Source organism: Phycodurus eques, chromosome 12, assembly GCF_024500275.1.
Source record: "Phycodurus eques isolate BA_2022a chromosome 12, UOR_Pequ_1.1, whole genome shotgun sequence".
NCBI classification, from domain to species: Eukaryota; Metazoa; Chordata; class Actinopteri; order Syngnathiformes; family Syngnathidae; genus Phycodurus; species Phycodurus eques.
The window spans coordinates 7,217,322-7,229,579 of NC_084536.1; the positions used below are offsets into that span (position 1 = coordinate 7,217,322).

Sequence of the window (12,258 nt, forward strand, 5' to 3'; positions counted from 1 at the left end):
CCACGGCCACGACAGCAACAACAGATCGCATGGTGTGTATTATAAGAACAAAACGGGGAAAAATGTGTGCTGGTGGTCACCGGTGCTCTGGAGAGGACTTTAATTCAAGGCTGGCTTGAGGTATGTTCACGTACTTTTAATACAATGCAGCTGAAAAACACCCCCACAGCATTCTAGTTCTATCTTGGTCTCATCAGACCTGAGAATCTTATTTCTCACCATCTTGAAGTCCTTCGGGTGTTTTTTTAGAAAACTCCATGCAGGCTTTCATGTGTCTTGCACTGAGGAGAGAGATGCTGCCGTCGGGCCACTCTGCCGTAAAGCCCCGACTGGTGGAAGGCTGTAGTAATGGTTGACTTTCTAGAACTTTCTCCCATCTCCCGACTGCATCTCTGGAGCTCAGCCACGATGATCTTTGGGTTCTTCCTTACCTCTCTCACCAAGGCTCTTCTCCCCCGATTGCTCAGTTTGGCCGGACGGCCAACTCTAGGAAGGGTTCTGGTCGTCCCAAACATCTCCCATTTCAGGATTATGGAGGCCACTCTGCTCTTAGAAACCTTAAGTGCAGCAGAATTTTTTTTGTAACCTTGGCCAGATCTTGCCATAATTCTGTCTCTGAGCTCTTTAGGCAGTTCCTTTGACCTCGTGATGGGACGAACAACAGTGGTGCGTCAGCACTGTGCCGAGCGCACAAGAGTGAAACGTATTGGTGCGTGTATCCCTTTAAGAAAAAAAAGAATGTGACTGATACAGGAAGTGTGTCATTTGGATCTGCCACGCCAAATTGTGTTTCTAAAGAAACAAACTGTGTCGACATTTTTGTCCTGCTCCTTACAGGAAGTTCATCCAGGTGTGCGTGCGCAACGTGTCAGATTCTGACTTCACGCTGGCCCACGTCAAACTGGCGGAGAAACGACAGCAGCATCCAGAACAGGATCAGCAGCAGAGAGCCTCGTTAGTGATGCGATCCCTCAACACCAGCGCGCAGCAGGTAAGAGGGAACCAAGTATTTAATTAAGCAAATGTCCTCTTTTAATGGCAAAATTCTGGATTTACATGACAAACTAGCTGCTTGCAGCAAAAATGTCAATATAAGATACATATTTTATATGTACAGTATATTATAACCAAATAAATCATAATATATAAGTATATTAATAAGTAGGGTTGTCCCGATCCAACCTTTTCACTTCCAACCCAATACAGATATTGCAGCCTTGGGTTTTGGCAGATACAGATATCGGTCCGATCCGATATCAGCAATAATCATACATACTTATTTTGTAGTATGGAACGTTAGAAAAGGCTTGATCAAGTGATATTGCTCAGAGAACAATAATCAGCAACAGTAGGTATGAGGAAAAACTGACCGTGTTTATTATTAACCAATGGGTTACATAAAGTAACTTTAAACATAGGAAGGTACTACAATTGAATAAAATAAATCTTCAATAAAACATTGATAAAATAATAACACAATATTTAATTAAATTGTAAACTAACCAGTGCTTGATGTAAACATAAGCATATTCTACATTTGAATAGATTAAATAAAAAATAAAGTCGAGAACCATGAAAAATCTTGTTCTTCTTCTTTTCCTTTCGGTTTTTCCCGTTGGGCGTCGCCATAGCGTGTCATGTTTCGATGAACGCTCATATTTGTTTGGCAACGTTTTAAGCCGGATGCCCTTCCTGACGCGACCCTCTGCATATATCCGGCACTGGCTTGTGCCCCCCATCGGGCTGCATTGTTTAACACATCTAGATGTAAATACCATGAAACAAAAGCTGGAATTCTTAACTTTTGTCTCATATTCATCCTTTACTCTGAAACCCAAATGTCTTCAGCATACAACAAAAACAAAGGAATTGACCTTGCCATTCCAACACTTTTGGAGGGGACTGTACATTGGGGAAACCAAGCAACCATTGAGCAGACTCATGGCACAACACAGATGGGCAAACTACTCAGGTCAAGACTCAGCTGTCTACCTGCACCTAAAAGAGAGAGGACAAAAATGTGTAATCTCAATAAATAATACATACAAATTATACTTTGAAAGTGCAGAATAACAATTCATGTTCAATTCAGTTTTTTTTTTTTACTGTCAGCAGGGATCTCGTTTGATGTGTGTCCTGCGTCTGAGATTCACAAATATTAGCAGGGACACATAAATTGCAATCAATCTGCGTCATCGTACTGACGCAAAGCTATGACTTAGTACTCTGTTGTGGTGCTGGAAATCCGGTGTGGAAAATTATTTTTATTTTTATTTTTTTTGACGAGACAGGACTAGAGTTCGACTAATTTGGTCGCATATATGCCCTAATTTCTGAATGGTGGAGCCCCCCAAAAAAACTGAGGACATGTACAGGTGCCAGTCATTTGAGGAAGAAAAAACATTTCTGCGACTTCAAAGCAGACACATGATGGGTTTCCTAATTGTGGTCCCTAAAAAAATCCGAGATAGTGAAGAGCGGAGACCCTCCATCTGGTTGGCAGTGTGCGTAACTGCATGTGTGTGTTTGAAATGCATTTTCTGACGGCGAGCCGGTAGCTGCAGTTACAGAAAATTGAGCGGCAAAAATGCAATTTGTTCCAAAGCCTAAAGCTACCGCGACGATGTGGGAACATTTTGGATTCAAACCAGATGAACACGGCTATCCTGCTAACATTAATGAGCTGGTATGTCAAATTACTGTAATTTCTTGTGTATAATGCACATTTTTTCCCCAAAAGAAATTTCAAAAGTCAATGGTGCGCATTATACATAGGTATAGGGGGAAATTTTAAATGTATGTAGAGGTTATGAAAAAGGTGTAGCCAACACTCTCATTCCAATATGACAGGGGTATATATGACTGCATATATGTACGGTTGTGCTCATAAGTTTACATACCCTGGGAGAATTTGTGAATTTTTATTTTATTTTTTTTAATACGACTGATGACTGAACAACAACCATCATTAATTTCTTGATGGTTATGTTTTGTTTAATGATAATGCTTTTCTGAAATGCTTGACAGTTTAATTTGAATCCCATTAAAATAAAATTAAATGTGTTTCACCTGCTCCTTCATGTTTTCTTAAAAGAATTGTACACATCTTAGAAATTCTGCCTGGGTAATCAAACATATGAGCACAACTATGTTCTCATTTACTAAATAAAAGTAGGGCTGTGAATTTCAAAATAAGAGCAAGTAAATAAAAATAAAGTATTACATGTTCAAATAAAGTGCTTAACTTCAGAATAATTATTTTAAAAACCTAACAAAATACAGATAGTACTTCGTTTTGATCATATGGGTAGAAACAAAATCATGCATTGTAAAAATGCATTACACATAGGTAGAAGGGTTTTCCAGAATTTTGAGGTCAACTTTGGGGGTGCCTGTTATACATGGGTGAACATTATACACGAGAAATAACAGTAGTAAGAAGTCGCAACAAAGACAACACAACTTTAAACCTTAAGGTGACTAAATCCATTTTAAACCAAACCATCCCACCCAATTTCTTCAGCTAGGAACAATAAAAACACAGTGGGACATTTCCCGTTTCCCGTCAACTTGCAATTATGGAATCCTTTGCCCAACAATCCAAATACAAACGTGAATATGGTGCATGCATGCTCACATGATATACAGTATAGCGTTTCTATTGCAAGATATGTAGCCATTGAACGCGTTGACAAAGTAGCATTTAAAAAAAAAAGAAGAAAAGAAGAAAAATCTTGAAACAAATCTTGAATCAAAACATGTTGCTTTTATCTATTTCTTGTGACGCTATTAATGTGTTACTTGGCACTTTTTCATAACCAACTGGAAACTTGATTGGCAGTATATTGCCTGTTGAAGCATCAGAATCATCTTTATTTGCCAAGTATGTCAAAGACACACAAGGAATTTGTCTCCGGTAGTTGGAGCCCCTCTAGTACGACAACAGAAAGCCATTTAACAGAAAATACTTTAGAGATATAAAAGCATTAAAAACACAGTACGGAGAGTCACAGCGCATTGAAAGGTTACCAGTAATGTGGTAATGCAGATTTTATTTTTTTTATTTTTTTTTTATTTTTTTTGACAATTGTACAAATGATGCAGACTCCTCTAGCAATTTTGAGCAGTTTGAAATGACTAAGCAAAGCAAATTTATTTACATATCGCATTTTATACACAAGGTAACTCAATGTGCTTTACATGATTAAAATCATTTAAAAACAAAGAAAAAAACAGCTTATAAACATTGAAAACAAAGAGAGAGAAAAAAAGTACAATTAAAACCGCGTACAGTGCAAGAAATATCATTTGAAAGTGGAAACGCTCTAAAAGGTTGTTGTGATTTAATTGAAGAAAATTTTGGCTCATCCAGTAATTTACTGTATCCGTTTAAGAAGGTGACGCAACACCTCAATTGAACTATAGTCATCTGGAGACATGGTTAAATATAACTGTGTGTCCTCTGGATAGCTATGATAGTCAAAATTAAAGTTCTGAAGAATTTTACCCAATGGTAGCATATACAGGCTGAACAGGAGGGGTCCAAGAACTGACTCTTGAGGGACCCCATAGGTCATTGCCATTCGATGAGATTGAACACTTCCAATGGTTACAAAATGACTCCTTTCCTCCAGGTCGGACCTGAACCGTTTAAGGACTGTTCCATTTAGATCTACCCAAGTTTCCAACCTGTTCAGCAGTATATTATGATCTACCATAGCAAAAGCCGCACTGAAATCCAATAAGAACGGAATTGACACCTTTCCCGAGTCAGTATTCAACCTTATATCATTTAGCACTTTGATAAGAGCAGATTCTATACTGCGAGGAGTTTGGAAACCGGATTGAAATTTGTCAAAAAGTCCTTTCAAGTTCAAGAAATTGCTGAGTTGATTAAAAATAACATTCTCAGCAATTCCGTCTGTTTGATCTCGTTATCAGTATAAAAGAGACCTGTCCACAACCTCAAACAGTCATACTCCAAACTCCACTATGGCCAAGACCAAAGAGCTGTCATAGGACACCAGAAACAAAATTGTAGACCTGCACCAGGCTGGGAAGACTGAATCTGCAATAGGTAAGCACTTGGTGTGAAGAAATCAACTGTGGGAGCAATTATTAGAAAATGGAAGCCGTACAAGACCACTGTTAATCTCGCTCGATCTGGGGAACCACGCAGGATCTCACCCCGTGGGGTCAAAATGATCACAAGAACGGTGAACAAAAATCCCAGAACCACACGGGGGGACCGAGTGAATGACCTGCAGAGAGCTGGGACCAAAGTACCAAAGGCTACCATCAGTAACACGGTAGGCCACCAGGGACTCAAATCCTGCAGTGCCAGACGTGTCCCCCTGCTTAAGCCAGTACATGTCCAGGCCCGTCTGAGGTTTGCTAGACAGCATTTGGCTGATCCAGAAGAGGATTGGAAGAATGTCATATGGTCAGATGAAACCAAAAATAGAACCTTTTGTTGAAAGCTCAACTTGTCGTGTTTGGAGGAGAAAGAATGCTGAGTTGCATTGCAAATATAATCATTGCATGATTTATTACATGTGTTTGTATAGTTGTTGTGCAGCAAGCAGAGTGTGTACTGCTTGTGGGAGGTGACGTGCAAGGAGGATTTCCCGTCCAGTCTTCAGTGCGTCTTCTCCGCTAACTTCTCTCCACGCGGGCGCCGCCACGATGCCACCGCCTTCAAGCTCTTCCACTACCACTTCCTGTTGGACAGAGTGCCCGTAAGTACGACACGCCACTCTCCAAGAGGTGTGCTACCTCTGCTAAGAATACCCTGCGTGTATGTGTGTGTGTGTGTACATGCATGCGTACGTGTGTGTGTGTGTGTGAGTGATTTTTCAGACCTTGTACAGCGTGCGAGCGGACATCGTTCCTCCGGCGGGTGAGCGTCACTGTCGCTCTGGCGCTCTCTGTGGTCTGGAGGTGCTCATTACACGACTGTCCGAGCTCGTAGACGGTGAGCTGACCGAAGACAACAAAATGGACGCCGACAGCCTCAGGATCAGCAAGCTCATGTATGAAGGTATGACATAGATGCTCAGGTACTGAAGGTGGCAAATACAGTGCAGTGAAAAAGTATTTGCCCCCTTCTCAAAAATCTATATTTTTTCCCACTTTCTTTAAGATCATCAAACAATTGTAGATATCAGACAAAGATAAATGTTGATTTTATTTATTAAGGAAAAAAACCTATTCAAAGCTACTTGACCCAGTGTGAAAAAGTATTTAACGATGTTACGATGGTTTATTGTGTGGCATTTGGTTGTTCAAATGGTTCAGGCAGCGGCAAGAGTATTTTTTTTTGGGGGGGGGGGGCTTTCCAAGTGAAGAAGGAATACGTGACCAATGGATAGTGAAAGTCACTCGACAGGGTCAGCTATGGGTGGACTGTGTGTTTACTTTGTGTTTTTGTACTTCTATTTACATTTGTTTGATTATCTTCAACATTAAAGTGTGAAAACTGGAAAAAAACATCTGAATTTGAGAAGGGGGCCAGTGCTACTTTTTCACTGCACTGTATATGAAGGCACAACACACAACAAGCTCACACTCGCGCAGAAGTATTTTTCTTTCTATTTATGTATTTGTGTCCCCATTTGTATGTGTGTGTTTGTGTGCAGTGGCAGACAGCAGCAGCAACTGGGCAGTGTGCGGTAAGAGTTCGGGCCTGGTGTCGATGCCGTTGTCCAACAGTTCGGCACACAAAGTCCATATCGAGGTCATGCCGCTGTTTGCCGGCCATCTTCCGTTCCCCAAGATCAAGGTCCTCAAGTATCTTCCTCACAACGCCAACACCATACAACCGGACGCCGGTCAGTAACACACACACAGACACACGTCAACATGCACACATCCTCAGACACACAAAGAACACAAGCACGCACACTAGGGGTTGATCCGATTAGTCGATGGGTCGACTTTGCGACGCCGCATAAACATTTTAAGGCGAACTAAAGATTTCAAAACTTTGTTATATTTTAAATGTGCTTATCTTCCTTATCTGCTGGTGTTTACTTACAAATGCAATATTTATTAAAAAGAAAAAAGTTTAAGGGCCCTGTAAATTCATTTTGTATTTTGTTTCTAAATACATTAAATAAATAAATGCTGAAAAAAATAAGTTGGTGCTGAAAATGTGTAAAGACTGACGTATTTCGTATTAAATTGTTGCGGTAGTGTTAAACTATTTTTCACCATCTCACTTGTACGGATTTTGGGGTGAGGCTAAAATGGGGGCCCACAAACGTACTTGGGCTTCTGGCATGAGTCGGCCCTCCCCTACTATACAAGTACCAATCACGTTCAGTGACTATTCGGCACAATTGCCACTTATTGATAATAACTTGGCCCATTTATACCACTAGAGTGTGCAGCGTGCAAGACTTGTTTAGAATTTAGGAAATTTATTTCGATTGATAGCGAAATCCTGATTAATAAACACGTTTATTCATTTATTTGAAAACTTTTGTTTATTCAACTACCAAAACTCAACTTTAAATACATCTTAAAAGAACAACCAGAAAATAAACTAGCAACAAGTAGAATAATAATATTAAAATAATAGAAATTGAAAAAAAATAAATACATTCATGGCTAAAAACGTTCTAGTGCTTTTAGCCATGACTGTATTGTCTATTATATCTAAAGAAAACTCCTCTCATTATTCTGGCATTTAGAAAATAGAAATAATGTTGGTAATCCTAATTGACATAAAACAGGAAAGGTTTAGTCTGATTTCATGTCACAGTCAGGAAGAAAGTGTGTCTTTTTATGTAGTTAATGACAGTATCTGCTTTTCCTGCTGTGCGCACCTTGGCCTCTTAGGGGCAGTGTGGTGCAATGCACGCATGGAACTACTCATTTACTGTACTGTGCTGAGGCACAGAAATGATACGACATGTTGTCAAGTGATTCTTGACAACGTGGTGAAAGAAAATGATTAACTATATCTCCTTTAGGCGGCACGGTGGACGTCCGGTTAGAGCGTCTGCCTCACAGTTCTGAGGACCGGGGTTCATCTGGTGGCGAAGAGTGTAACAACTTAAAACTGATCATGAATGGTGCAAGGAATCCTTCTGCTTTCTTGGCTGGTATAAAAATAAAATAATAAAATTATGCTGACTGTCATTTACGCTGACTGTTGAGGAAAATCTGAGAAAAATATCACTTGCATAATCATACACAGTGTATAGTCAACTATAACAAAAAAAATCTTAAATAGTTAAACCCCCTTACACACACACATACAGCGGCTGAAATAGCGAAACAAAATGAGGTCGCTTTGTACTTACAGCGGCTGAGATAAGTATTTAACACGTCCCCATTTTCCTCACTAAATATACTTCCAAAGGTACTATTGACCTGACAATTTCATCAGATGTTGGGAACAACCCAAGTAATCCATACATAAAAAGAGTAAAGCAAATAAGATCCGAAATTAAGTTGTGTGTAATAATGTGAAATGACACAAGAAAAAAGTATTGAACACGCCAACTGGTATTTATTGAATACTTTGTACAAAAGCCTTTGTTTGCAATGACAGCTTCATGACGCCTCCTGTATGGTAAAACTAGTCGCATGCATTGATCTGGTGTGATTTTGGCCCGATCCTCCACACAAGCAGTCTTCAAATCTTGAAGGTTCCGTGGGCTTCTTTTATGGACCTTGAGTTTCAGTTCTTTCCATATATTTCTGATTGGATTCAAGTCAGGTGATTGGCTGGGCCATTCTAGCAGCTTTATTTTTATTTTTTTCTTTGAAACCAATCGAGTTTCCTTGGCAGTATGTTTTGCATCATTAGCCTGCTGCAATGTCCACCCTCGTTTCATTTTCATCATCCTCGTAGATGGCAGCAGATTTTTGTCAAGAATGTCTCGGTACATTTGCCCATTCATCCTTCCTTCAATAATGTGAAGTTTACCAGTACCATTTTCTGAAAAGCAGCCTCACACCACCATGTTCCCAACTCCGAACTTCACTGTTGGTATGGTGTTTTTAGGGTGATGCGCTGTGCTATTTCTCCTCCAAACGTGGTGTGCATGAGGGCATCCAAAGATTTCAATTTTGCTGTCTTCAGACCAGACTATGTTCTCCCAGTATTTAAGTGACTTCTCCAAATGTTGTTCAGCAAAGTTTAAACGAGCTTTGACATGCTTCTTTTTTTTTTTTCCCAGCAATGGGCTGTGTGCGCATACAGGCCATGTTGACAGAGTACATTACTCACTGTTTTCCTTGTGACAACAGTACCTGCGAGTTCCAGGTCTTTTTGAAGTGCTCAACAGGTGGTCCTTGGCTCTTGGAGAACTCTTCTGATTATTCTTTGCACTCCTCTGTCAGAAATCTTGCGAGGAGCACCTGATCGAGGCAAATTTATGGGGGTAGGATTGACTTTCCACTCACGTATTATGGCCCCAAGTGTGCTCACTGGAATGTTCAGAAGCTTAGCTATGCGCCTGTAACCAATGTCATCGTTATGTTTTGCAACAATTACTTTGCGATGGTCTTGAGACAGCGCTCGGCTCTTACGATCATGAGATGTGCCTTGACTCACCTTGGCAATGATTTGATTATTGATAGATTTTAGGTGTTGTCTTGGCTTTCCATGCCTTTTTTCATGTGTTCAATACTTTTTTCCTGTGTCATTTCAAATTTTTACACACAACTTAATTTCTGCGCTTATTTGTGCTACTTTCTTTGTATGTATGGATTACTTGGGTTGTTCCCAACATCTGGTGGAATTTTCAGGTCAATAGCACCTTTAGAAGTATATTTAGTGAGAAGAATGGTGACATGTTAAATACTAATTTCAGCCGCTGTCGATACGCACACAGAGTTTGTTGTTGAGTTTTGTCCTTGCGTCCCGGCGTCCTCAGACAGCCTGGTGGAGAACGACAGCCTTTCTCTCCTGGACAAGGCTTTGGATGACGCGACGGCAGACACGGTCAGCGTGCGCAGTCGAGGCAGCATCCAATCGCTGGGCGAGCAGCAGCACAGGGGTGTCGCCCTGCCCCGCCTGGACCCCTTCAGTCTGGGCCAGGTCTTCAACCACAGCCACGCTCAGCAAGTCCTGGTCCTGCCCACTGCCGACGACCACATCATGGAGGTCCACGCCACGTGACCACCCCCCGACACTCCCTGGAGCCTCCCTGACTCCCCAGGGTATGAACTCTCCACAGGCCAATCACATGACTCCATAGGAAATAAAGACATTGTACAAACATGCATACAGTACACATACATACAAATAAGTAAAGTGGCCCGAACCATTGTGTATGTGTGTGTGTGGGTGCGCGTGTGTGTGCGTGCGGGAGTGTGTGCGTTGCCTCGCGGTCCTCAGCAGGCCGTAAGATGAGGACAGTACATTGAGTTGATGTGCTTATGCTAATTGTTTGTCCTACAGCAAACACACAGGCATGTGTATATTGTAAATGTTAAAAAAAAAAACCTATTTGATTAACACTCATTATTATTATTAATAAAATTCTCAATTACTTGACAGGTGTGATTCATCAATTGACCTGTGCGTGCATAATGAATAAGAATGAATTATACACATTTTGTTCACTTATTTTCCTTATTATTCCTTATTATCCATCCATCCATTTTCTGTACCGCTTCTCCTCACTAGGGTCGCGGGCGTGCTGGAGCCTATCCCAGCCATCTTCGGGCGAGAGGCGGGGTACACCCTGAACCGGTCGCCAGCCAATCGCATTAAATGAATTAAATAATCCAATTAAAATATAAAAAGATACAATTATTTTACTCTTCCATTTTATTTATTTTTTTGAAACCTCATCTCCTTGTCCCTGGCTGTGGTTTTAAAACTTAACTTCCAGCACAAAACTTGTCCCCCGAAGTAACAACAACTTGACTGGAGCTCTCAGTGAATTGATAACAGAAGAAAACAAACCAAACCACTTGGAGCCGCCCCCCTCCCTCACTATCCTCTCAATGGCACCGGGAGGTGGCGCCACTTGAATCAAGTGCCCCCACAAGCAGCCGAGTCAAGTTCTCACGAAGAACAACGTCTGTGGAGTATTATTCCTGATCCTCCCTGTCCGGTCCAGGTTGCCATGGATACGCTTCCCCAGGAGCAGCTCACGTTCCGGCCCTCTGGAGGATGTTCTAGAGGTCGGAGCGCATCCAGGCCGGCGAGGCCGGACCGTGCACGGTGTCGGCAACATCAGATACGTGCAAGACCAAGGTAGTCCTACTGGTCCCATCCATCAAGTACATGGAACCAGTGGTGGCTGTTTAATAGAGGGTGCTACGATGCCGCGTTCTAGAGATTTTAATTATGTTTTTGCACAATTTTGAAACCAAGGTTGAACTTTAATCATTCCAAAAGATATGTTTGGCCCAAACACAACACTCCTCATCACCAAAAGAACAAACACCAATCCTACGGTGAAGCATGGTGGTGGCAGCATTGTGAACAGCTGCTGGAACTCGGGCCTTAGACAACATGGAGGGAATTATGAGCATTTCCAAATCGCAGTCAGTGTGAACAAAAAAAAACATTCAAGCTTATGCAAGAAAGCAAAAAAAGAAAAAGTTAGGGAATGCATACCAGAACATCTGAAATTTATTAGGGGTTCTTCAGAGGCATTTTAAATGGTGGCGGGTGAGTGCTGACAGCCATTTAACATGAGGTTGAATGTGATTGGTTATTGCTGAACACAGCCACGTCCCAGTTACAAGAGGGTGTGCACACTTGCATCACGACTTTATCTCATATTTTTTACTTCCTGAAACTGGTACCCAAAAGGAAGCTCTTGGTATCAAAAAGGTTGCTGGCCCTTGTGGGGAAAAAAGGACTTCCATAAATCTCTTGGACATAAAACATCTCACTCAACAAATCTGTTTACATGTTGTGGTCAATAAAACATGAAACAAATAATGGTTTGTGTGCTTTTACTTTCGATAGGCGGTGTTTGTCTAAATCAGGGGTCACCTACATGGTAGCCCCCAAGGACAATATGAGTAGCCCGCACGCCTGTTCTAAAGAGTAGCTCATCAGTGATGGGACATTGTGATTTCCTAGGAATGTTATAGAAGTAGACATTTTCAAATGTAAACACTTGCATATTGATATTTATCTGGCGCCTATTTCAGCTGACTTTGGGCAAGCGGGTGGGTACCCCCTGAACTGGTTACCAACTAATCGCAGATTTAGCTTTCCTACATTGTTGAAATTCTTTGTGAGAAATAATTAACATGTTCAGTGTTCATACACAAAAG

General features: G+C 41.2%; 1 protein-coding gene across 3 annotated transcripts in view; it reads left to right on the plus strand.

The window, feature by feature from the left end:
* Positions 1-10,513, plus strand: part of trappc10 (trafficking protein particle complex subunit 10) — a 55,020-nt gene extending 44,507 nt beyond the window's left edge. For all 3 annotated transcript variants that reach the window (XM_061691456.1, XM_061691458.1, XM_061691459.1), the window contains 5 exons: positions 838-991; positions 5,568-5,738; positions 5,860-6,040; positions 6,639-6,830; positions 9,891-10,513. In XM_061691456.1, the coding sequence (XP_061547440.1) occupies positions 838-991; positions 5,568-5,738; positions 5,860-6,040; positions 6,639-6,830; positions 9,891-10,135 (943 nt within the window). In that variant the 3' untranslated portion in view covers positions 10,136-10,513. The remainder of the gene's footprint in view (positions 1-837; positions 992-5,567; positions 5,739-5,859; positions 6,041-6,638; positions 6,831-9,890) is intronic.
* The last annotated feature ends 1,745 nt before the right edge of the window (positions 10,514-12,258 follow it).